This window comes from Pelophylax lessonae (assembly GCF_965119305.1).
Source record: "Pelophylax lessonae genome assembly, chromosome: 2".
In the NCBI taxonomy this organism is placed as follows: domain Eukaryota; kingdom Metazoa; phylum Chordata; class Amphibia; order Anura; family Ranidae; genus Pelophylax; species Pelophylax lessonae.
This window is the reverse complement of record NC_138769.1, coordinates 97910740-97937260: the sequence shown is the minus strand read 5'-3', so window position 1 is coordinate 97937260 and position 26521 is coordinate 97910740. Positions and strand designations below refer to the sequence as shown.

Here is a 26521-nt window from a genome sequence, read left to right as displayed (position 1 = left end):
GCAGGGGACGCAGGCAATTGACACTCTTGGATGAGTCAAATTCTAAACAGACTGTGCCTCTTGTTAATAGAACTTTAAAGTGATAAAAATGTTGATAGCTGATTTTCAATGGCAGGCAAAAACTATTTCCACTCAAATTTATTTTCTCTGACTTTAATAACAGGCTTATTTTCTTTTACCGTGTTACCATATGTCAATAGATATCTGCACATATGGTAAACTTACCAGCCAGCCCAGGATATCCCCCTGGTGTGACACCCCCTGAATGCGGAACTCATGAGCTGTATACTTTGTTTCCGTCGGAGAGGGATCGGGGCGGACCGCTTCCTGTATGATGCACCCACGTGTAGTGTGCTGGTGACAGTACACAGCCAGGAGATCAGATCATCATGGGGAAGAGGAGTCGGAGTGTTGGAGAGGACAGCTCCGATCCGGAGCCCAAGAAATCCAAATCTCCGGAGCCCAAGAAAGCCAAATCTCCGGAGCCCAAGAAAGCCAAATCTCCGGAGCCCAAGAAAGCCAAATCTCCGGAGCCCAAGAAAGCCAAATCTCCGGAGCCCAAAAAAGCCAAATCTCCGGAGCCCAAAAAAGCCACATCTCCGGAGGTGGAGTTCACAGGGACCCTCTTCAAATCCCTACTGAAAGAGCCTAATACTGCACTGAAAGGTGAGGGGCCCTGGGGTGCGGGCAGACTGCACTGACGAGTGAGGGACCCCTGAGGGAGGTATGAGCAGTCTGCACTGACAAGTGAGGGGGCCCTTATATATGAGCAGACTGCACTGTCAAGTGAGGGGCCCCTGAGGTATGAGCAGACTGCACTGTCAAGTGAGGGGCCCCTGAGGTATGAGCAGACTGCACTGACAAGTGAGGGGCTCCTGGGGAATGAGCAGTCTGCACTGACAAGTGAGGTCCACCTGGGGTATGAGCAGTCTGCACTGACAAGTGAGGGGACCCCCTGGGGTATGAGCAGTCTGCACTGACAAGTGAGGGGACCCCCTGGGGTATGAGCAGTCTGCACTGACAAGTGAGGGGCCCCTGGGGTATGAGCAATCTGCACTGACAAGTGAGGGGCCCCTGGGGTATGAGCAATCTGCACTGACAAGTGAGGGGCCCCTGGGGTATGAGCAATCTGCACTGACAAGTGAGGGGCCCCTGGGGTATGAGCAGTCTGCACTGACAAGTGAGGAACCCCTGGGGTATGAGCAGTCTTCACTGACAAGTGAGGGACCCCCTGGGGTATGAGCAGTCTGCACTGACAAGTGAGGAACCCCTGGGGTATGAGCAGTCTTCACTGACAAGTGAGGGACCCCCTGGGGTATGAGCAGTCTGCACTGACAAGTGAGGGACCCCCTGGGGTATGAGCAGTCTGCACTGACAAGTGAGGGACCCCCTGGGGTATGAGCAGTCTGCACTGACAAGTGAGGGACCCCCTGGGGTATGAGCAGTCTGCACTGACAAGTGAGGGACCCCCTGGGGTATGAGCAGTCTGCACTGACAAGTGAGGGACCCCCTGGGGTATGAGCAGTCTGCACTGACAAGTGAGGGACCCCCTGGGGTATGAGCAGTCTGCACTGACAAGTGAGGGACCCCCTGGGGTATGAGCAGTCTGCACTGACAAGTGAGGGACCCCCTGGGGTATGAGCAGTCTGCACTGACAAGTGAGGGACCCCCTGGGGTATGAGCAGTCTGCACTGACAAGCGAGGGACCCCCTGGGGTATGAGCAGTCTGCACTGACAAGCGAGGGACTCCCTGGGGTATGAGCAGTCTGCACTGACAAGTGAGGAGCCCCTGGAGAATGAGCAGTCTGCACTGACAAGTGAGGGACCCCCTGGGGTATGAGCAGTCTGCACTGACAAGTGAGGAACCCCTGGGGTATGAACAGTCTGCACTGACAAGTGAGGTCCCCCTGGGGTATGAGCAGTCTGCACTGACAAGTGAGGTCCCCCTGGGGTATGAGCAGTCTGCACTGACAAGTGAGGTCCCCCTGGGGTATGAGCAGTCTGCACTGACAAGTGAGGTCCCCCTGGGGTATGAGCAGTCTGCACTGACAAGTGAGGGGGGCCCCTGGGGAATGAGCAGTCTGCACTGACAAGTGAGGAGCCCCTGGGGAATGAGCAGTCTGCACTGACAAGTGAGGGGCCCCTGGGAAATGAGCAGTCTGCACTGACAAGTGAGGGGTCCCTGGGGAATGAGCAGTCCGCTCTGACAAATGAGGGGCCCCTGGGGAATGAGCAGTCTGCACTGACAAGGGAGGGGCCCCTGGGGAATGAGCAGTCTGCACTGACAAGGGATGGGCCCCTGGGGAATGAGCAGTCTGCACTGACAAGTGAGGGGCCCCTGGGGAATGAGCAGTCTGTACTGATAGGTGAGGGCCCCCTGGGGTATGAGCAGTGTGTACTGACAAGTAAAGGGCCCCCTGGGGTATGAGCAGTGTGCACTGACAAGTGAGGGACCCCCTGGGGTATGAGCAGTCTGCACTGACAAGTGAGGTCCCCCTGGGGTATGAGCAGTCTGCACTGACAAGTGAGGGGCCCCTGGGGAATGAGCAGTCTGCACTGACAAGTGAGGGCCCCCTTGGGTATGAGCAGTCTGCACTGACAAGTGAGGGGCCCCTGGTTATGGCCAGATGGGTGGCAGGGTGAATTCATTGTGGATATTAACTGGGTGCCTTATGGGCCATACACACTATAAGATTTTCTGAAGACTTTATCCTTTAGACTTACCAAAACCATATAATATGAGGTCAAACCTAAACACTTTACATTTGTCTGCAATCTGGCCGGCCCTTGCACTACATAGAAAAGGTAAATCTGAAGGAAAAAGTCTTCAGAAAATCTTATAGTGTGTATGGCCCTTTAGATCCACAGCACAGATGAGCTTGGGTGTCCCCTGATCTCATCTCAAGCTGAACTCCCAGCTCATGTTTTCATCCAGTGTGCTGTGGGCCGGGTCATTCCTACCCCAGCTCATGTAAACAAAGAGGTAGGCCTCAGGTTGGAATACTCTGGTTCATGGAAAGACCAATGGCTTGGCATGTTGTGCATTACTGTACCTTCCTCTGTGTATAATGGAGATTCATATTTTTCAGGTTTGGAGCGATTCATCACTGTATCTAGAAAACTGCCCAGTCCTAACATTTATGATGTGGTGGAGGGTTATATAAAGATATCTGTGGAATGCACTGAAATTTTGAAGCTTTTGGATGGAGAGAGAAGACCTGAGAGTGAGGTGAGTGCACCTTGTTTAAAGCTAAACTCCAGAAAAAATGGCTATATACACAGATAGAATACATCTATGGGAGCTGTCTTAACTGACAAAGGAATTGTATGTCTGCGCATCACCAGTGGGTTTGATCCCGTGGCATGCTGCTTGTGCCTATAGACAGACAGTGAAGCATAGCCCACCCCCTGCTCTCTTTTCACAGCTGTGATTGACAGCAGCTTGAAGCTTTTTTTTAAAACTTGGCCAAAGCTTGCCAACATCTTGTTTAGACTGATACTCAGCACTCCCATTAAAATCTGTGTTTAGAATAGGGTTGCCACCTCATCCCTTTAAACCAGGGAACACATTAATTACACAGGTTCTGGGGCTGATTAGGGTGGTAATTAAACTCAGTGCCTTATGTCCATTACATTAGCCCCAGAACCTGTATAATTAATATGTTTCCTGGTTTCAAGGAATGAGGCGGCAACCCTAGTTTAGAAGTATGGTAAACATTCCTACCTGCACCGTGTGTTTTTCACCTGCATGAGCTGTGCATTGATAATGTAGTTTCATGTTTTTTTTTTTTTTTGCCCTGCATTCACAGCCTATAGTAGAGTAACTCTTTACATACCTGTGTCAGCAGTTTCAAACGTGAGACATGTGGCATGGCACTACACTATGCATGACCTCTGCCTGAAGTCTGAGAACTACAGAGAACTGACCCTTCCTGTGAAGAAACAAACTACACATATCACAATCCCTGGGTCTCTCAATATAGTGTTCTGCAGGTGAGAGCTACCCAGAAATTAGATCTGACACAGGCACAAACAGGCAGAGCAGAAACACAAAAAGCTCATTCATGCAGCTTGGAGATGATGTGTTTCATCACATTAGCTCTTCCATATTTGTGATGAGACAGAGGGGATGGGGAGGCATGGATTGGATGCAGTGTGACCTGGAACAAGCAGTTGCCTGTCATTTAGCGAATAGGAACAAGCTAGGTGAATGAATACATGGACATAGGGGGGATTGCTCAGTCATAACACTACGAACTGCAGCCACAACATGTGCGCCCATCATTATGAGGAAAGGCAAAAAACCACACCGGGAATATAACTGCACTAATACCTTGTCAAAACGATGAAAAAATGTAGTAGACGATGCCTTTAACACCTCCAAACATTTTTTCTATATGCATTTTTCTGCCATTTTCAGACTTGAGTGTTTTAGTTTTAGCCAATGGAAAGCTAGTTACTAGAAGGAGAGGCAAGAAACTGCATGAACAACTTTATTTGGACATTAAAGTGGTTACAAAGTAAGAAGGTTTTTGTATGGTAATGGTTTCTATGATTAAGATAAAAAGCCTTCTGTGTGCAGCTCCCCCCTACTACTTACCTGAGCCCCATTTAGATCCAGCAATGTCCACGAATGCCTCAACTGTCCAGGACACTCTCTCCTGATTGACTGACTGAGACACAGCAGTGGTGCCATTGGCTCCCAATGCTGTCAATCAAACTCAGCCATTTAGGGGAGAGAAGGGGCGGGGCCGAATGGCAGCTCCATGTCTTCATGGTTATATGGAGCTGCTGCTCGGCTCGGGTGCCCCCATAGCAAGCTGCTTGCTGTGGGGGCACTCAACAGAAGGGAGGGGCCGGGAGCACCCAAGAGGGACCTGAGAAGAGAAGGATCTGGGCTGCTCTGTGCAAAACCAACTGGACAGAGGAGGTAAGTATGACGTTTGTTATTTTAATATAAAAAAAATGGGACTTTACAATAACTTTAATAACATTTCTTCTGGTACATTGGGTGCATTCACACAAAATAAAAATACAAGTGACAGTAGATTCTATTTAGTGTTGCTAACATGACTGATTTCTGCTGCCAATCACCTCTCCTATTATGGTTTCTTATATACCGGCTATCAATAATTTTTTTGTGTTTCTCTGATTTCAGATGATGTTACTGTTCCAAGTTCTGGAAGCCATTTTGCTGAGAACGGCCAGTGACTTGTCACATCTGAGTGTTGCTGGTGTTAACATTGTCAAGTACATACTGAATACACACATGAAGCTAATCTATTCCTCTGTGTACTCAGAAACCCACAGGTAAGGGCTTTCCTAGGGACTGCCGTATTCTCCATGTTCTCTTTCCATAATGTGGCTGGGAAGGTCGTTCTTTATTATTGCAGTGTTTCCCAACCTTATCTCAGTTGAGACACCCTTTAACCACTTTACCACCGGAGGATTTTGCTGTCTTACGTCCAGGCCACTTTTTGCGATTCGGCGCTGTGCGACTTTAACTGACAATTGCGCGGTCGTGCGACGCCGTACCCAAACGAAATTTACGCTCTTTTTTTCCCATAAACAGAGCTTTCTTTTGGTGGTATTTGATCACCTGTGCAATTTTTACTTTTTGCGCTATAAACAAAAAAAAAAACGTAAATTTTGAAAAAATAACATTTTTCACATTTTTTTTTATATGAAATTCCCCCCCCCCCCCAAAAAAAAAATTTAAAAATCTATATTTTTTTACATTTTTGGACAATTTGTTTTCTGCTACCTATGTTTGGTAAAAAAATCACAATAAGCGTATTTTGATTGGTTTGCGCAAAAGTTATTGCATTTACTAACTAAGGGAAGATTTTTGTCATTTTTGGTGTTTTTTTTTTTTAACGAGTAATGGCGGCGATCTGTGATTTTCTTTTTTTTTTTTTTGCGGGACTGCGACATTGCGGCGGACAGATCGGACCCTTGACTGACATTTTTGACACTTTTGGGGGTACCAGTGACATTACTACAGTAATCAGTGCTATACATATGCACTTACTGTAAAAATGACACTGGCAGGGGGGTTAATTTTATTGGAGAGGGAGGGGTTAATGTATGCCTGGTGCTTACTCACGTGTGGGGGGGGGAGGTGACTGAGTGACACAGGGACAGATCGCATGTTCAGCTATGCTGAACACTGCGATCTGTCACTCCCTGTCACTTAGGAGATCCGCCTGCTCTGTTTACACAAGCGAGCGGATCTCCAAACTCAATTCCCCGACGATTGGGGAAGAGCAATGGCGATCGCCGCCGCTCCTCCCCTGGCCCGACTCCCGCTGTGACTGAATACAGCGGGAGCGCGCCACCTACAGGGGGAGGAGTCCAGCGACGTAGGTCTACGTCGCAGGCGGGATCGTGCCACATTGCCGCAGTAGTGTCAATGTGGGCGGTCGTAAAGAGGTTAAAATTATAGAAGATCTCAGTGCACCCTTTAAAATTATGGACAGTCTCGAGGCACCTCGTTCTAAAATGTTAAAAACTATTCTAATAGTTTTACATAATGCAGCAACTTTCACGTGTAGGACACCTAATGTTAGAGGTGATTTATTCTTCCAAAGAAAATACACTTTTGCACACTGGTACTGACTAGTATTCCATTGTTTCTCTTTACCCTCCATTTCTCTCCATCTGTCAGCTAATGTGACCCCAGTGCTATGGGAGAGGGGCAGAGGAGGGTCAAGCAAGGATGCTGTGGAGTCAACAGACATCCTCCTTATCAACTGATGACATTATTGATTGTTAGGATGCCAGTGTCTAGAAGGTCATAATGGTGCATAATGAAAACCCGTGGCTTTGTGTAACTAAAAGGCAGGCTTGATCCACCTGCTGGCTTGTATACAATTTTTGATCAATGTTTAGGCATTTTGCCAAGGCACCCCTGAAAAAAACCTCAAGGCACCCCGGTTGAAAAAGGCACTGCTATTAAACGGTGGAGTCACAGGTTTTCCATCATTGTTGGAGAGTTTTTTCCTATATACTGGCCAATATTCCAGGTTTATTAGAAGCTTTTGTGGTTATATTTTACTGTAATCCTTAATTATTTTTAATTTTAGATGTTATACATTAGAAATAATCACATAATATCTATAAAGGAATACAGGAAGTCGGCGTGAAAGGTTTCTTCTAAATCTCTTCCCATATGAATGGCTGTAAGCTTGAACTCTCACCTTTACATTCTTAAAGTGATACTAAAAGTCAATTTTTTTTTTTTTTGTTTAAAAATGATAAACACGTTATACTTACCTGCTCTGTGCAGTTGGTTTTGCAAAAAGAACCCCCGATCCTCCTCTTCTCGCGTCCTTCTTCGGCACTCCTGGCCCCTCCCTCCTGTCGAGTGCATTAAGGTAAAAAAAAAACAGTCTGCCTTCAGAACCACTTTAGGCTTATGCATTACACTTTGATTGTATAATCTCCTTTAGATCAACCAAAATTTAATGCAGGAGCCAGTCTAATTGGATATAAATTTGATGCTATATTTTAGGGAGGTCCTCATATTACATACAGTGAGGGAAAAAAGTATTTAATCCCATGCTGAGTTTGCCCACTTACCAAGAAATGATCAGTCTATAATTTTAATGGTAGGTTTATTTTAACAGTGAGAGACAGAATAACAACAAAAATATCCAGAAAAACACATTTCAAAAAAGTTATAAATTGATTTGCATTTTAATGAGTAAAATAAGTATTTGATCCCCTATCAATCAGCAAGATTTCTGGCTCCCAGGTGTCTTCTATACAGGTAATGAGCTGAGATTAGGAGCACTCTCTTAAGGCCCCTTTCACACACTCCGTCCGTCGGACGGACTCCGTTTATCTCAGTGGGGGGATCGTGGAGACACAGCTGTCAGTTCCCCATACATCTCTATGGGGGAATCGGATGGGAACGGACCGTCGGTCCGTTCTCATCCAATCCCATCCTATCCGCTGGACGGATGAAAAATAGGGTTTCCATCCGTCCAGATTTGAGGAATCGGATGTCAGCGGACATGTCTCCGCTGATATCCGATGCCCCGTAGGGATGCATGGGGGGACCGTTCAGATCCGCCAAAAAAACTGACAGGCGGATCTGAACGGTCCGCCTGTGTGAAAGAGCCCTTAAGGGAGTGCTCCTAAACTCAGCTTGTTACCTGTATAAAAGACACCTGTACACAGAAGCAATGAATCAGGTTCCAATCTCCCCACCATGGCCAAGGCCAAAGAGCTGTTCAAGGATGTCAGGAACAAGATTGTAGACCTACACAAGGCTGGAATGGGCTACAAGACCATCGCCAAGCAGCTTGGTGAGAGGGTGACAACAGTTGGTGCCATTATTTGCAAATGGAAGAAACCAAAATAACTATCAATCTCCCTCAATCTGGGGCTCCATGCATAGTTACATAGTAGGTGAGGTTGAATAAAGACAATAGTCCATCCAGTTCAACCTGTGTAGGTGTGTGTGGCTGTAATCATCTCACATAGCCCTGAATGTCCTTGAGATGTACGTCTAAGAGTCTTTTGAAAGCCACCATACTACCCGCAGAAACCACCTCTTGTGGTAGAGAATTCCACAATCTTGTAGCCCTAACAGTAAAGAACCCCCCACGTTGCCTGTGGTTAAAACGCTTCTCCTCTAATCGCATTGTATGCCCTCGAGTCCTCATGCAATCCCTTCGACTGAACAGCTTTTTTTCTAAGCTGAGATCCCCATTGAGATATTTATAAATTGCTATCATGTGCCCCCTCAGGCGTCTCTTCTCCAGGGAGAATAAATCAAGCGATTGCAGACGCTCTTCATAATTAAGGTCCTCCAATCCCCTAATCGGTTTAGTTACCCTTCTCTGGACTCTCTCCAGCTCCAACACATCCCTCCTGAGGACTGGCGACCAGAACTGGACAGAATACTCCAGATGCGGTCGGACCAGTGTTTTATAAAGTGGAAGGATTATAGTCTTATCTCTGGAATACATCCCTTTCTTTATGCATGCTAATATTCTGCTGGCTTTGGCAGCTGCCGCTTGACATTGCATGCTATTGCCTAGTCTATCATCAACCCAGACTCCCAGATCTTTCTCCATTTTTGATTCCCCCAGGGGTTCCCCTACTAACTTGTATTGTGCTTTTATGTTTTTAGTCCCCAAGTGCAAAACCTTACACTTCTCCACATTAAACCTCATTTGCCATGTCGTTGCCCACTCTGTTATTTTGTCCAGGTCATTCTGTAGGATATCTGCTTCATGCTGTGAAGTTATTGCCCTGGCCAATTTTGTGTCATCTGCAAAAGCTGATATCGAACTCCTGATCCCGACCTCAATGCTGTTTATGAATAAATTGAACAAGGTTGGTCCCAGGACTGAGCCTTGGGGGACCCCGCTTATTACCTCAGACCAGTCTGAGTATGCGCTATTTATTACCAGATCTCATTGCAAGATCTCACCTCGTGGAGTTTCAATGATGAGAACGGTGAGGAATCAGCCCAGAACTACACGGGAGAATCTTGTCAATGATCTCAAGGCAGCTGGGACCACAGTCACCAAGAAAACAATTGGTTACACACTACCCCGTGAAGGACTAAAATCCTGCAGCACCTGCAAGGTCCCTTTGCTTAAGAAAGCACATATACTGGCCCATCTTCAGATTGCTAATGAACATCTGAATGATTCAGAGGAGAACTGGGTGAAAGTGTTGTGGGCAGAGGAGACCAAAATTGAGCTCTTTAGCATCAATTCAACTCGTCGTGTTTGGAGGAGCAGGAATGCTGCTCAAGAACACCATCCCCACCATCAAACATTGAGGTGGAAACATGCTTTGGGGGTGTTTTTTTTTGCTAAGGGAACAGGACAACTTCACTGCATCAAAGGGACAATGGATGGAGCCATGGTCTGTGAAATCTTGGGTGAGAACCTCCTTCCCTCAGCCAGGGCATTAAAAATGGGTCATGGATGAGTATTTCAGCATGACCATGACCCAAAATACACGGCCATGGCAACAAAGGAGTGGTTTAGGAAGAAGCACTTTAAGGTCCTGGAGTGACCTAGCCAGTCTCCAGACCTTAATCCCATAGAAAATATGTGGAGGGAGCTGAAGGTTCGAATTACCAAACGTCAGCCTCGAAACCTTAATGACTTGGAGAGGATCTGCAAAGAAGAGTGGAACAAAATCCCTCTTGAGATGTGTGCAAACCTGGTGGCCAACTACAAGAAACGTCTGACCTCTGTGATTGCCAACAAGAGTTTTGCCACCAAGTACTAGGTCATGTTTTGCGAAGGGGTGAAATACTTTTTTCACTCGTTAAAATGCAAATCAATGAAATGCGTTTTTCTGGATATTTTTGTTGTTATTCTGTCTGTCACTGTTAAAATCTACCATTAAAAATATAGACTGAAAATCTCTTTGTCAGTGGTCAAACGTACAAAATCAGCAGGGAATCAAATACTTTTTTTCCCTCACTGTAATTTTGGTACAATAAAAGTTGATCATGTGGTTAAATTGTAACGTGTATGGTGATCAGTTATTATTAAAGTAACATTAAAGGCAAATTTAAAAAAACAAACATGTCATACTTACCTGCTCTGTGCAATGGCTTTGCACAGAGCAGCCCCGATCCTCATTTTCTCAGGTACCCTGCTGGTGCTCCTGGCCCCTCCCCTCCCCGCTGCCTGCTATGTGGGCACACAAGCAAGCGCGCTCCCAAGCCGCTGCTCTGCATGTCCATTTACACATGGAGTGCAACTTGGCCCTGCCCCTGCTCTCCCCCGCCAATGTCTCCTGCAGCTGACTCAGATAAGTATTAGGGGAGGCCCATAATCTATCCAATTTTTATATATGCTCCTACTATGGGGGCTCTGGAAATTTAGGGTTAGGACCACAGTATACATAGAGGTCCCTTAAAGTGGGCACATATATTTGCAAATGTATGCAAAAGAAGCCCTCTGTTTTTACATTTGGGCCGATTTGGTTGTTTTGTAGGCTGGCTGGTAAGTGTGCTGGAAAATCTTTTGTTTGTTTGTGATGTGCACCTTGCTACAAGGGCCAGCTATTGGTTCGGATGGTTGCCATTTTTTTTTACATTGGGGGGCTGCTGCACACAGAAGGGTTTTACCTTCATGCATGAAGGTAAAAAACCTTAAACCTTAAACCTTTACAAACACTTCAAGGTTCATGGCCTTTATGCAAGAGTGGCAAGAAGAAAGCCATTGTTGAAAGAAAGCCATAAGAAGTCCTGTATGCAGTTTGCGAGAAGCCATGTGGGGGACACAGCAGACATGTGGAAGAAAGTGCTCTGGTCAGATGAGACCAAAATTGAACTTTTTGGCCCAAAAGCAAAACGCCATGTATGGCAGGAAAACTTAACACTGCACATCACCCTGAACACACCATCCATACTGTGAAACATGGTGATGGCAGCATCCTGCTGTGGGAAGGATTTTCTTCAGCAGCACCAGGGAAGCTGGTCAAAGTTGATGGGAAGATGGATGGAGCGAAATGCAGGGCAATCTTAAGGCCCGTACACACGTACCGATCGTCGGCATACAAACGTCGGTGGACGAAGGATCTGCCGATTGTACGCGTGTTAGTATGGTGCCTCCAACAGATGTCTGCGCACAATCCGCGGACAAAAGTCTTTCGTGCAAACATGAAAATATTTGTATGCCGACACCAGAACGGACGATTGTTCGCCTGTCAGTACACAATTCGGCCGACAGACCGCAGATTTGCAAGACTGGGCATGCTCAGAAAATAGAAAACACAGGGAAAGTTAACCATTACATGACATCACTTCTGCAGTCGGCGGACAAAATTCTTGTGCTGTCCTTGTGCTGTCTTTGCACTTTTCAGCAGACACCGACATCCCGGGGAGAAAAGAGGAACATTTGTAAGCCGACCATCGGTACGTGTGTACGGGGCTTTAGAAGAAACCCTGTTAGAGTCTGCAAAAAGACTTAAGACTGGGGCAGAGGATCACCTTCCAGCAGGACAACAACCCTAAACATACAGCCAGAGCTACAATGGAATGGTTTAGATCAAAGCATATTCATGTGTTAGAATGTCCCAGTCAAAGTCCAGAACTAAATCCAATTGAGAATCTGTGGCAAGGCTTGAAAATTTTCTGTTCAGACGCTCTCCATCCAATCTGACAGAGCTTGAGCTATTTTGCAAAGAATGGGCAAAATTGACTCTCTAGATGTGCAAAGCTGGTGGAGACATCCCCAAAAATACTTGCAGCTGTAATTGCAGTGAAAGGTGGTTCTACAAAGTATTGAGGGGCTAAATATAAATGCACGCCACACTTTTCACATATTTATTTGTAAAACATTTTGAAACCCTTTTTATCATTTTCCTTCCACTTCACAATTATGTGCCACTTTGTGTTGGTCTATCACATAAAACCCCAATAAAATACATTTGTTTTTGGTTGTAACATGACAAAATGTGGAAAATTTCAGGGGGTATGAATAGTTTCTCAAGGCACTGTATTCTGGGTTTAGAGACTCTTAAAGTATTTCAGCATGAGGAATTTTGCATATTTCCATGGTTCTCTCAGGGAAAGTTGACTGATGGGAGTAGATACCATATTGCCACAGACAATGAAAATGCACAGCTGCCTTATTTGTGAATGTTTTTTTAGGATTTTACTTCAGAATTTCTTAGATATGTTGAGGGGAGAGCCACCCACCCAGACTACACATGTTGGTTGTGTTTTTTTGGCACCAAAGAGGAGAGTGGGTTTTGCAGAGACATATTGCAGAGAACTGTGTTTGCACATTGTATGCTATACTCTTCCATACTCTGTTGCATGTTTCAACCGGAGCATTCTTTATGTATAGTAAATGCTCAACTTCTCTTCACCCCATATACTATTCTGCAGTTACATATTCCAGAACATTGAAAGCTGTGCTGTAAATGATATATGCTGCACAGCTCCATCTTAAACTGTGCTGTATGTTGCATTCTTTGGACCGCTGTGCTCTCTGCATTATACTGTGTGTTGCATAGTTCACATTGCTCCACTCGGTGTGATTTCTTGTACATTATAAGCTTCACCCTTCTCCACTTAGTGCAGTGTGCTGTACATTACATTACCATACTCTGGACTGCTACTGGTATTAAAGCGGAGTTCCGACCTCAAATACCATTTTTAACTAAAAATACCCCTATAATACTAATCCATCGCCCTTTACAGAAGCGCTATTCTCATACTTACAAGGTGTATAGTATTGGATTTTAGTCAAAATCTTACTTTTAAAAACGCTGTCTGGGCGTGGCCATCTTGGATGTGGGCATCTGAAGCCGCAGTGTAATCTGCTGTGTCCTTCCTGATTCCAGGGAGTGTTCTGGGAGTTCTTCCTGATTCCAGCCTCCTGGGAGTGATGACAAACAGCTCCCAGGATGCAATGCAAAGGCGGAAGTGATGTCGGTGGCCGCGGCCACAGAGGGGGGAGAAGGAGGAAGTACAATCAAAAATGCCCTAAAAAGGGCAAGGGGTAAGGGACCCCCGAAAAAAATTGAAAATGCCCAATTGTTGATCAGCATAGCGAGCACTTCAGGAATCACTAAAGTTGCAAAATAGGTCAGAACTCCGCTTTAATTAACACAGGATTTCCTAAACAATAGGCTAAAGTTATTTGTATCATCTCAGTTTCCTTCTAAAAACCTTTGATTCTTTACTCTGCACAGGATGTCCCGAATTTGTCTCAACTTGTTATCCGCAATGGTGACACAAGGACCAGACTGTGCCAGGGATGTTGTCAGCCATTTTGATTTCAACAACAAGTACCTACCTGGATTGCTGAAGAAAAGAGACAAACAAGTAAGTGTCCTCAGCAATCCAAGCATGCATACTGATCCATGAAACTGGCTAGACGATAGATTGACCAGACTATCCAATCTTCATCTAAGGTCTGTGGCCACCTTTTTAAAGCTGTGGAGAGACTATGAATGTAATAATGTAGTCGGGTGCTTATATGTGATCCATAATGTATGTAACAAATTATGAAGAGTGAAAGTAAAATAAAATAAAAATAATTTATTACTATTTAGTATGGTAGAATGGAAGGCTGATCTGATACCAGGTTACCTACAGAAACTTACAATTCTTGCATTCAAAAACTGCATTATATTACCAAAAGTATTGGGACGCCTGCCTTTACACACACATGAACTTTAATGGTATCCCAGTCTTATTCCATAGGGTTCAATATTGGCCCACCCTTTACAGCTATAACAGCTTCTGGGAAGGCTGTCCACAAGGTTTAGGAGTGTGTCTATTGGAATGTTTGACCATTCTTCCAGAAGCCCATTTGTGAGGTCAGGCACTGATGTTGGGGAGAAGGTCTGTCTCACAGTTTCTGCTCTAATTCATCCCAAAGGTGTTCTATCGGGTTGAGGTCAGGACTCTGTGCAGGTCAGTCAAGTTCCTCCACCCCGAACTTCCTCATCCATGTCTTTATGGACCTTGCTTTGTGCACTGGTGCGCAGTCATGTTGGAACAGGAAGGGGCCAACCTCAAACTGTTCCCACAAAGTTGGAAGCATGAAATTGTCCAAAATCTCTTATGCTGATGCCTTAAGAGTTCCATTCACTGGAACAAAGGTGCCAAGCCCAACCCCTGAAAAACAACCCCACACCATAATCCCCCCCCCCCCCTCCACCAAATGATTCGGACCAGTGCACAAAGCAAGGTCCGTAAAGACAAAGATGAGCAAGTTTGGGGTGGAGGAACTTGACTGGCCTGCACAGAGTCCTGACCTCAACCTGATGGAACACCTTTGGGATAAATAAAGAGTGGAGACTGCGAGCCAGGCCTTCTCTCCATCAGTGCCTGACCTCACAAATGCACTTTTGGAAGAATGGTCAAACGTTCCCATAGACACACTCCTAAACCTTGTGGACAGCCTTCCAAGAAGAGTTATAGCTGCAAAGGGTGGGCCAACTCAATATTGAACCCTAAGACTGGGTTGCCATTAAAGTTCATGTGCGTGTGAAGGCAGGTGTCCCAAAACTTTTGGTAATATAGTGTATATTATGAGATCTATATACCGTAATAGTGATCACAGAGTTGCATTAATTCGTGTATATTTTGTTTGTCTGGAGTTTTTAGTTTCAAGGGAAGATAAAAATGCTTTTGTGTCAATTTTATTTGCAATGTCCCTCCATTCCTTTTGCATGACTGAAACCTGTTTTTCTATTGTAGGGCAGACCGGATGTCAGGATGGCATATATACAGTTTGCTCTCTCCTTCCTGATTTCTGGGGATAATACTACCATTGTTCAAATTCTGGAGCTCAAAGGTAATCTAAGTTATAGTGATTAAAGCTAGGTTTACACATTGAGTTTTTTCAACCAGCAGATTGAACTAAAGAAAAAACACGATCACCGCATCAACACAAGCTACATTGATGCAGCAATCTCTCCCGCTGTGCCTATTCTGACAGCGTGGACTCCCACTGCTGCATAGACAGCAGTACACATGGACTGAAATTCTGCTGGCTTCTGCTGAACCGGACAAATTTTGTTGCGTGTATACTCTGCTTAAGTCATATTCACTTACCTGTACACTTTTAATCAAATTGTATCAAAAACTTTCAATGCACCAGACTACTGAAACATTGTGGTCTTACAGGCCTGAAATCCCTGACTGTGTTCTTCTCATTTTTTTTTTCATTTAGAGCAGAGGTGGGGAACCTTTTTTCTGCCAAGGGCCATTTGGATTTTTGTAACATCATTCGGGGGCCGTACAAAGTGTATGCATAAATGTAATAGGCATTGCTTTGCGGCAAAAAACGCTGTAAAAAATTGCGTGACTAAGGTCACAAAAGTGTGAAAGGGGCCTTCAGTAATCAAGGTATAGTGTGCCCCCTTTTAATGCAGACTGACCACAGTGTGCCCCCTTTCAATGCAGACTGACCACAGTGTGCCCCCTTTCAATGCAGACTGACCACAGTGTGCCCCCTTTCAATGCAGACTGACCACAGTGTGCCCCCTTTCAATGCAGACTGACCACAGTGTGCCCCCTTTCAATGCAGACTGACCACAGTGTGCCCCCTTTCAATGCAGACTGACCACAGTGTGCCCCCTTTCAATGCAGACTGACCACAGCGTGCCCCCTTTCAATGCAGACTGACCACAGCGTGCCCCCTTTCAATGCAGACTGACCACAGCGTGCCCCCTTTCAATGCAGACTGACCACAGGGTGGGGGGTGGTTGGGCTTTTGCAAAGATTGTGCGGGCCGGAGGTTCCCCATCCCTGATTTAGAGGTATCCAATAAAAAGACAACACAGGGATCACAAACAGTACAATGTAACTTCGGTCATGAATCATGTGGTTACAAAACACAGAACGTTAGATGTGGCAGTCATAAACAATGGCATTATACAAGTCCCATGTAATGGGTAATACCCCTCGCCAGAACGGGCGGAGTTCTTCTCATTTTTGATTGGGCTTTCTCCTGTTGATAAAACTCCTCCTCTAGATTTATTGGAGGAAATAAATCAAGAAGCAGGCTGCAGGTAGAAAAAACTATCTGGCTATCTAAAAGCAAGCCTTCTGTTCTTGTGGTTTGGTGTCATGCTGATAGAGCAGGAGCACACCCTTCAGGTCAGCCCAGCCAGACTCTAGTCTGTTCAGTGAAGGAAAAGATAAATCTTTTTTCTTTCTATGGTGGTATTCAGTTTTGACCACCAATGGCTCAAAGGAGAAACAAGGGACAGCGATGATCCCTTAGAGGTCTGCCGTATCCCCAAATTAATTTTAGAAGAAATACTGTAAGCATCAGGACAAGTGATTGTGAATAGGTTATTGTAGTATTTATAAAAGCCAGTGGATGGCACTGTTGGCTATGAGAAGATAATATAAATAACAATCTGTTAAAATATGTAGAACACATGACTTTACTACAGAGAGCATTGATGATTTACGAATTCACCTTTCATTGCAGCGTGTTAACCTGGGCTATCCTAAAATTTGCAATTTTATTCTAGTGAGAAATGGTATCTCTTTAATTCTACATTTGCAAAGCTAAGTGAGCTGATTTCTGATTGGATTTTCATATATTATTTATTTTAGTAGTTTGCATTAAAGAATAATGACTTGCTGTATCCTTGTACATCACAAGCAAACACAAGATTTGCCAGCACACTTACCAGCCAGCCTGCAACACAACCAAATAAGCCCTGTCTAGCCGTTTACGTTAAAATCGGAGGGTTTTGTTTGCACACATTTGCAAATATATGCGCAAGCTGCAGTGCTCACGCTAAGGGACCTTTTGTATATACTGTGGTCCGAACTCTAAATTTCCAGAGCTTTCATAGTAGGAGCACATATAAGAATGGATATATTAAGGGCAGGTATGCCTGGAGGGTGCCCACCCCTCCTTAAAGGGATTGTAAATGCAGAAGGTTTTTTATCTTAATGCATATGCATTAAGATAAAAAAAAACCTCTGTGCAGCAGCCCCCCCTAATATTTAACTGAGCCCATCTTTATCCAGCGATGTTGCAGGAGTGTCTAAGCTGCCCGTGACTCCCCTCTTCATTGGCTGAGACAGCAGCTTGATCGGCTGCTCTTTGCAAAACTAAATGCATAGATCAGGTAAGTATAACATGTTTGTTATTTTTATTTTTTTTTTTAAAGAGACTTTACAATTACTTTATAGGCACAGGGATGCATGTGATGCCCAGCAAGAGGCAGAATGGCAGCAAAGGCATCCCATGTGTCCCTGTGCCCAAAATATGTACCCTTCTACAACCTGATTTTTTGGTGGCCACACAAAATATTGACACTTTGGGCCCAATCTGGATGTTTTCACTTAGGGGTGTACTCACTTTTGTTGCCAGCGGTTTAGACATTAATGGCTGTGTGTTGAGTTTATTTTGAGGGGATGGCAAATTTACACTATTATACAAGCTGTACACTCACTACTTTACATTGTGGCAGTGTCATTTCTTCAGTGTTGTCACGTGAAAAGATATAATATATTTACAAAAATGTGAGGGGTGTACTCACTTTTGTGAGATACTGTATGCATCCTTAAGATTGTACTATATATGCAGTTGTATCTAATATTTTATCATATATATGCAGCATCAAGTGGTCAAGGGGGACGCTTACAGGGCCCTAAATATTTTACAAATCTAATATATCTATTTTGTATAATATAAAAAAAAAAGCTGGCCATACATGGATCAAAGTTCGGCTGGTTCAGCAGGGACTGGACAAATTTCGATCCATGTGTAGCCACTGTGGTTGAACAGAAGTCATTCTACTGATTGACTTCAGTTCAACCTCTCTGCTTTAGCCACTCGATCAACGCTGATCTGTGTATTGTGATGGTGAGAAAGTCTCCCTTCTGTCAGAAAACAATAGCTCAGTGAGAAGGATTCCCCCATCCACCTTGACTGTGGATGGGGGAAATCAGGCCAGATTTTATTTTTTTTAACTTGCTGGTTGAAAAAAAAAAAAAAGCTTGTTCTCTATGGGCAGCTTAACTCTGTCTGCTGTCTTCCCCTCTTTTTTCCTTCCTTTTACATAGGAGCAACACCTGTTTCTTGAAGACCTGGGGGGTTCAACGTACCTGAAATTAAACTTACACTCTTAAGGCTCATTCACCACCTCTCTCTCTGCTTTACTTCTCAGTGTTGTACCCCTTCTTCCCCAACACACTCTCCAAAGCCATGTTACATTTTCCTGTGTATCTGCATTATTCCTCCTCCTCCTCCTCCTTCTCTTCCTTCTCTTCCTTCTCTTCCTTCTCTTCCTCCTCTTCCTCCTCTTCCTTCTCCTCCTCCTCCTCCTCCTCCTCCTCCTCCTCTTCCTCCTCTTCCTCCTCCTCGTCCTCCTCTCATTTTTGCTTTCACTTGAGCGCATGGATTCTGGAATGATTGCACATTGAGGGGAGTGAGCTACCCTTGCCTATCACACAAAAAAAATTGAAGTAAGCACATGTGGTGTTGGGAAAGAGACACCCTTACAGAGCAGAGACGCATAGTTAAGGCAGAGATGTGCAGTAAATGGAGATTCTAGCATCTAATGAAATGTCAGCTCAGGATGCAAGGCCTCTATGGAGGCTGACCCACCTCCTGCCTGAGTTCAGCACTTAGGCTGGGCTCACACTTATGGCATGCGGGAACCACAGTGATTCCTGTGCGGGTTTCTGCATCACATCTGACTCTCAGTTCACACTGCTCTCTGAAAACTTCTGCGGGTGTCAATGTAAAGTAAATGACACCCCCAAATCGGTTCACAGAACGTTGTGTGAATTGTGAAATCAGCTAGAACTGGGTTGGAACACCCATGCAGTCCGATTCAAATGCAGGCCAAAAGGGTCCTACACCATTTTGGTGCTAATGTGATGCGATTTCAGCCATACAAACTATTGTTCATTTTTATGGTGAAGCTGAATTTTTCATCGCACAGACATCGCATGTGATGTGCACAGCAATTCGGTGAAAAATCACATGCGATGTCTGGGGTTGCAGAAGTGTGAACCCAGCCTGATAAGTGAAGCTGTGTTTGGTTTATCTTCTTCCAAAAGCCTAATCACTTTAGAAAGACTTTATAGTCTGTTTCATGCCATCCTAGCGGTGTCTTTGTTATATGGCAGATGAGTGTGTTATTAGTACTACTTACTACTACTACTTAGTACTACTACATACAGAATACATGGTGGCCTTACAACCTGACACTTGTCTGCTGTGACAGAAGAAATGCTTGAAAGAAAAGATTGCATCAATGTAAGAATTAAAGCAGAACTTTATAACAGATCCTTTTTTGGTGACTGGTTCTCTTCAAAGCTACATTCAAGACTATAAGACTGTATCTTAGTAGATTTGTGCCACTTTGCCATTTATGGTTTACACATTTTGCCATTATTTTTTTAGGTTTTTTTAGTGAGATTTTCTTCACTGGGATAAAGGAAGATAGAATATCCACAGTAAATCTCCTGCTGTCCTTGCTGCAAACCAAGGTGAGGTCTCTGTTCGAATACACTGCTTTCAAAGCAAAAACTCTCCAGCCTAAGCTTTTAAAGTCTAAGTTCACCATTAGGAATATGTTACACCTGTATTTGGGGTGTAACACAGTCCTAAGTACCCTCACGCTACCCCTAGAGTCCCATCTTCTGTGACAGCAGGTGGAGGTTCCTCTACTGTCACATTTTAAAGTGGCACATCTGTGTGGGGCCCAACCTGCACAGCCACGTCATTAATTCACAGTGATTTGTAAATGAATATACTACAATTCCCATCTGCTGATTATCAGTTTCTGACTGAAAGCCTGCACAGAGATATGGGCAGAAAGCTGGAGCGTTGGTGTGCAAGACATTTCAACATTGTACCTACGACCTACTGAGCATGGTTGCAATGCTATGGCTCCTATGGAAAAAAAATAATAAATGCATTTTTTTCCAGCAAAAATATGTGGATTTATTATTTTTTTCTTGGCCACTTCAGCCCTGGTAGGTTCACCCCCTTCATGACCAGGCAATTTTTTGAGATACGGCACTGCGTTTGTTTAACTGACAATTGCGCAGTCATGCAACACTGAACCCAAATATAAATATTCCCCACAAATAGAGCTTTCTTTTGGTGGTATTTGATCACCTTCTGCGGTTTTTTATTTTTTGCGCTATAAACAAAATAGGCCGACAATTTTGGAAAAAAAAAACTATTTTTTACTTTTTGCTATAAAACCTACCCAATAAAAAAATATAAAGAATCTAATTTCTTTATCAATTTAGGCCAATATGTATTCTGCTACGTTTTTGGTAAAAAAAAAAAAAAAAAAAAAAAAAACAACCCAATTAGCATATATTGATTGGTTTGCGCAAAAGTTATTGCATCTACAAACTATGGAATAGATTTTTTTTTTACTAGTAATGGTGGCGATCAGCGATTTGTAGCAGGACTGCGACATTGCGGCGGGCAAATCTGACATTAAGTGACACTTTTTGGGGCCATTGACCCTAATACAGTGATCAGTGCTAAAAAAAATGGACTGTCAGTGGTTAACATCAGGGGCGATCGAAGGGTTAAATGTGTTCCCTGGGAGTGCTTTCCAACTGTGGGGGAGGTGCTTTGACTGTGGGAAGACAGAGATCCGTGTTTCTGCTTAGTAGGAACACAAGATCTCCATCTTCCCCTCTCACAGAATGGCGGTCTGCCTTGTTTACATAGGCAGACCGCCGTTCTGCGCCTCTCACGAACAATCGCGGGATGACAGTGAACATCGAGTCCACTGGACCTGCTGATTGGCTCCCGCTGTGTTCAGTCACAACAGGAGCTGGTCGGCGGTGGCGTGCCCGCTCACCCTAGACCCAGTGCATGAAGTGATCTACAGGTACGTCATTTCGCACAGGAGGGCCGCACTGCCGCTGTATATCTGCTTGGGACGGTCCAGAACTGGTTAAAGGTGAACTTTCGCCTGTCATTACAGATATAATAAGTATGGTTTAGGACCCTGTCAGGTTTTTTTTTTTTTTGTATTCTGTCCTGAAGATTTTCCTTCATTTCCTGTCTGAGAAACCCAACAGGAAGAAAGAGGTAATCTATCTTATCCTGAGACGGCTGCCACTGGGATAGGTGTCTCCATATTACCCACACCTTCTGTTTCTGTTGAAAGTTTGGGTTTTCTGTCATTCTTTGTACCAGAGACATTGGTCACCAGCGAAAATATAGAGGCTGAATCCCCCAGTGGAACACTGATGGCAATAAAAACCTGACAGGGGTTTTAACACTTCTAACCCTATCCAAAGTGAGAGAAAATGTAATTACATATACTTTTAATATGTCATCCTCTTTTCTTTTCTTCTAATTGCTTCTTTAATTTCAATTTAATGTATTTTTGTTATTCTCCCTGCAGGTTATTCACAATAAAGCCATAACAAAGACCCAGAAAGTGCGTTTTTTTACTTCTGTTATTCTGAATCACATAGCTTCCCTATACCGCTGGAGTGGCATTGCAGATGTCAGAAAGGATGTGCAGGTACAATTTTGTGAATTAATCTTGCTTTTTTTGTTTTCCATTGCCTTTCACCGATCAAAGGGTAATCCTTTCCAAAACTGATTTGATATTTACTGAGTTAAATGAGGTAGACTCTGCTCTTGAGTTTCCAACTCTGCCTACCAGCTGTCACCAGTACTTGCAGAACTGACTTATAGTTTTGCATTGCCTCTTACAGTATAGCAAATATGGAAGGAGAGCAAAATCACTGCAGCAAAAGGAGAATAAGACATTGAGAGCAGAACAATTAACTCCAAAGGGAGATATCTCTGCTGGAGTTCACAAGTAATGGAAATCACTTAGTGGGCTAATATGCCCTCTGTCATTTGCCTCTAATTGAAGTGTCAGTTTTAAGTAGAGATTTAAAATTTCCGGACATGTCAAAGCCATGACAACACTTTTTTTTTTTTCCCCGCAAAAATTGAAATTTTCCAAAGAATTAAAAAACGGAAAACAAAAAAGTCAGTGTGAAGTAGTTTTTACAAATTGAAAGTCATTTTGTTACACTGGGAAGGTGAAATGCAGTATATATAAAAGTACTATTCTAAAAAGTACAGCTTTTTCAGTAAATAAACTAAACTTGCCTAGGAGAACTCTGGAAGGAAAAACTACTTTGACTTTTATTCTGGTCCTCCTCATTTATTCCATAATTGATTTTTTAATTTTAGGGCACCTCTGCATGCAAGAATGTGTTTGTCATCTTTGTAGCATTTGGAAAAGAATATTTCTTCACACAATATTTGCAAATTGCAGCTTTGCGCTCAGCAGAAATTGCACTGTGGAGACGTTTCCAAACTCTAGATGTTGGTCTTCTCACCATTTTACTTTTACTGACAAGACAATAGGGAAATATTATGCTGTGGTGGCGGAGAACATATAGAGAAATCATTTAAAGGTTATAATGTAAACTAATTTGTCAGACAAATTTACCCTCTTACCTGTTAAGTTTCTGTTCTCTCAGGTCTTAACTATCTACTGTATCCCAACAGTCATTGATCTGTAGGAGGTACAAGATGGAGCCCCCAAGCAAACTAAACTGGAGCCTTTCCCCTGCAGTGCCCACAAGTTACAGAAATGCATATTTCTCTTGTTTCAAAACTGATTGGAGAAGTACAATGTCCTAGATATATTATTTATGATTGTAAAAGAACATATACCACATTTTTGTTTTAAATTTTTCCAGAAAAAAAAAATTCCCTGGCCTTCCCATCTCCATTTCTGGGTGAACTTATCCTTTAAGATATATTCTGACTATTTCTAGGTCAGCACACACGCCTACTCTGTATTTTATTCTAATGTGTTTCGCTGTTGCATACCAGCGCTCTTTTCTTTTAAAATTTTGTTCACTAGATTAATGTCGGTCTTTTTCTTTAGGACACAAATGATCCAAAGGAAGCAGGGAAATTGATGATAAGGGAGCTGGTACACAACTTCCTAAAGGATCTGTGCTGCTCTTTAAAGCATGGAATTAATTTCTATGACCCAAGCCTGGGCACAGCTGCAAGGTGAGAGATCTATTTAATCACAATTTTTTCCAGAGATATACAATGACAGATTGCCCAGATTACCCAATCAGTTTTCTAGGTTACAGAAAGAGGACTGCCCAAGCTGTTGAGTTGTAGAGAGGGACTGGCTGGTTATAGATAAGCTGCCCAAGCTGACAGGCGATCATGGTACTCTATTGTTCCTTTCATTTTGCACCTTCATGGTTGACTATAAGTTTACTAAAGGTTTACCATATTTTCTTTTGCCATAGTGTTAGGAGGCATGCAGGCCTGAGCATGGAAACTATAATTCAAGGAGCCAAAGCGGAGTGCAGGGAAGCATTATTTATTTCCCTCTCTAGATCAAGTGATGGATCACATGGTTCCATTATCCATAAAGTCTTTACTATTCTCAGGAACTATAAAGGTTCCTCTTCCCTCACTATGGCTGTGGCAATGAATACACGTACATGACTATACTGACTCCATTCGAGGGCAGATGAAAGAACATATCTGGGTCCATGCGGATTCTTCATAAGAGTATATAAAGAAAGGACTAAAGCTCACCATACGCATTACTAACTGACTGTAGAATCTTCTTTACCAAATTTACCAAAACTTTGTAATATGAGAACCTACCTAATTTATCCAATCAGATTGTGTTCAATCTAGCAGCCACTTGCACTGCATACTTGTTGGCAAATCCAAAGGAGATTGTAACGTGGTGACGATGGGCGCTATTAATATTAACTAGAATCTTTTTACTGGGGTGCCAGAGCATTGTAAAGATACAATGGAAAACAGGAACTGTGCCTCATTTTAGTAAACACCTTCCGGTCCGGCATTTAGCAGAATGACGGCTGGATGGGGCTCCATTGTCCTGACTGGACATCATATGACGTTTTTCAGAGCAGGAGGCTTTGCGCGCAGCGCGGCGATCAGTGGTGCTGTGTGTTGCCCAGACACACCACATCTCCGATCACGGTAAAGAGCCTATGACGTAGGCTTTTTACTATGTGATCTGCTGTGTCCAATCACAGCTGATCACAGTGTATATAGGAAGTTCCAGTTATCGGCATTCCTCTACTCACTCCTGACAGGGCATGAGTAGAAGAGAGCCGATAAATGGCTCTCCTGATGTGGGGTCTGCGCTGATAATCAGTGCAGTGATTATCAGCAATGCCTGCCAGTGCCCCCCAGTGATGTCCACCTGTCCCCACAAGTGATGCCCATCAGTGAGGCCTGTCAGTGCCTTCTCATCAGTGCCTTCTCATCAGTGCCTTCTCATCAGTGCCCATTTGTCATTTAAAGTACGACCGCGCTGAAAGGTGAAAAACTGGCCTGGGCAGAAAGGGGGTGAAAGTGCCCTGTATTGAAGTAGCTAAAATGAATATGGACGGTGGTGTGCATTAAAGCCCCTTTAAATAGTGTCTGCTGTACCTAGGGCTGGAAACCTGGTCCTCCTGCAGTTCCTGGTTGGACTGAAGTCAGCGACTGAGGATGAGCTGGTTGGGGAGCTGGTGGTGAATATACTAAAGGTTTGCCCAGATTTACTAAGCCGGTATTTTAAGGAAACGCAGTACTCCTTCGTTCCTCGACTCAAAACTGCCTGGCTAGATAACATCAAATTTCTGAAAAAGGTGAGTCTTTGTAAATTCTTTTTTGCTTATTACTGAGAATGCATTCCTACACATTCTGCAAAATCAGTAGAGGGCTACTAAAGCCGGCCATGCATGTTTTAAAATACGTCTGGTTCACCAGGGACTGGCAGAAATTCGATCCATGTATGGGCTGGCTGTTGATTGGGAGTTATTGGATTTTCCCCACTTGATCAGCTCCGCAGGCTATAGCTGGCAGTGCCGATTAGTGTACTCTGATGGTGGACTGCTGTCAGAATAAAATACCTAAGTGGGGAGGATTTCCCCATCCACAGCAAGTGGAAGGGTATATAGTCTTTTTTTTTTTATTTTCTCAACCCAATGTTTGAACAAAAAAAAAAAAAGACTAATCAGTGGCCTGCATAAGAGTGGACTAATAGAATAGTTTCCAGCATCTTTATTGTATTGTTTTCAGCTCTTAAAGTGATTATATCATTTCAAGTTGACGTATGGACACAAAGAAAAATTTCACGTTCTGCAGCCTGTCAACAACATTAACACAGCAGTTTTTGGTTTTCTTATTTCCGCCGTAACATCATTTTTTACCTGCTGATCCTGCCAGTCAATCCATTAGTTTTAGTTTTTTAGCTCTTCCTGTAACAGGTCAACCTGTATAGCAAGTATTGCAGTTACAAAGGATTTCTTTTTTTCCAAAAGATAACAAAATTGTTGCTCTGATTAAAAAATGTTTCTTGAAGTTGGACTTAAAGGGGGTCTTCACCGCATCTGAACACCACAAACCAGGAAGTAACCAAAGAGATGTAAAAAAAAATGTTTTCCTATCTATTTACTAATTCTAGCAGCATGAAGATTAAAAATAATCAATGTTGATTGAGAGAGTGAAGTTCCACTTTAAAGCGGAGTTCCACCCTGGAATTTTTTTTTTTTTTTAAAAATACCCCCGGGACAGTCAGGGCTAGTGCATTCCACAATGGCTAGCCTCTGATCTGTCCCGGGTTGCACTTACCTGTTAGGACAAATACTTACCTTGAAAAAGTCTTGTCCAGCGCTGCCATCTCAGATTTGGGCAGCTTGAAGCCAGCGCGATCCTCTTCGGCGTCCTCTTCCGCCTTCTTCGGTCCCACGATGCCCTGCGCCGGCCCTGCCGTCACTTCCGGGGCGCGCGCGTCATCCCTCCACAGCTTCTGGGCATGCCCAGAAGCTGTTTAGAAGAGGATGACGCGCGCGCCCCGGAACTGACGTCGGGGCCGGTGCAGGCGCAATGATTCCTGGGAGCGATGACGTTCAGCTCCCAGGAATCATTGCAGAGCCAGGAAGTGACGACGGGCCGCGGCCGAGGAAGGAGGAAGAAGGAAGTAAGGTAAGTATTTTTTCTTCGCTACGAGGTAAGTAAAAAAAAAAAAAATGCGATTA

The 26521-nt window shown here is 44.0% G+C and overlaps 1 protein-coding gene across 1 annotated transcript in view; it reads left to right on the top strand.

The window, feature by feature from the left end:
* The first annotated feature begins 328 nt into the window (after window positions 1-328).
* URB1 (URB1 ribosome biogenesis homolog) overlaps window positions 329-26521 on the top strand; it is a 163688-nt gene continuing 137495 nt past the window's right edge. The window contains exons 1-9 of the mRNA XM_082246095.1: window positions 329-666; window positions 3090-3229; window positions 5159-5310; window positions 13687-13819; window positions 15203-15299; window positions 19887-19972; window positions 21865-21987; window positions 23380-23510; window positions 24934-25129. Coding sequence (XP_082102221.1) covers window positions 390-666; window positions 3090-3229; window positions 5159-5310; window positions 13687-13819; window positions 15203-15299; window positions 19887-19972; window positions 21865-21987; window positions 23380-23510; window positions 24934-25129 — 1335 coding nt within the window. The 5' untranslated portion in view covers window positions 329-389. The remainder of the gene's footprint in view (window positions 667-3089; window positions 3230-5158; window positions 5311-13686; window positions 13820-15202; window positions 15300-19886; window positions 19973-21864; window positions 21988-23379; window positions 23511-24933; window positions 25130-26521) is intronic.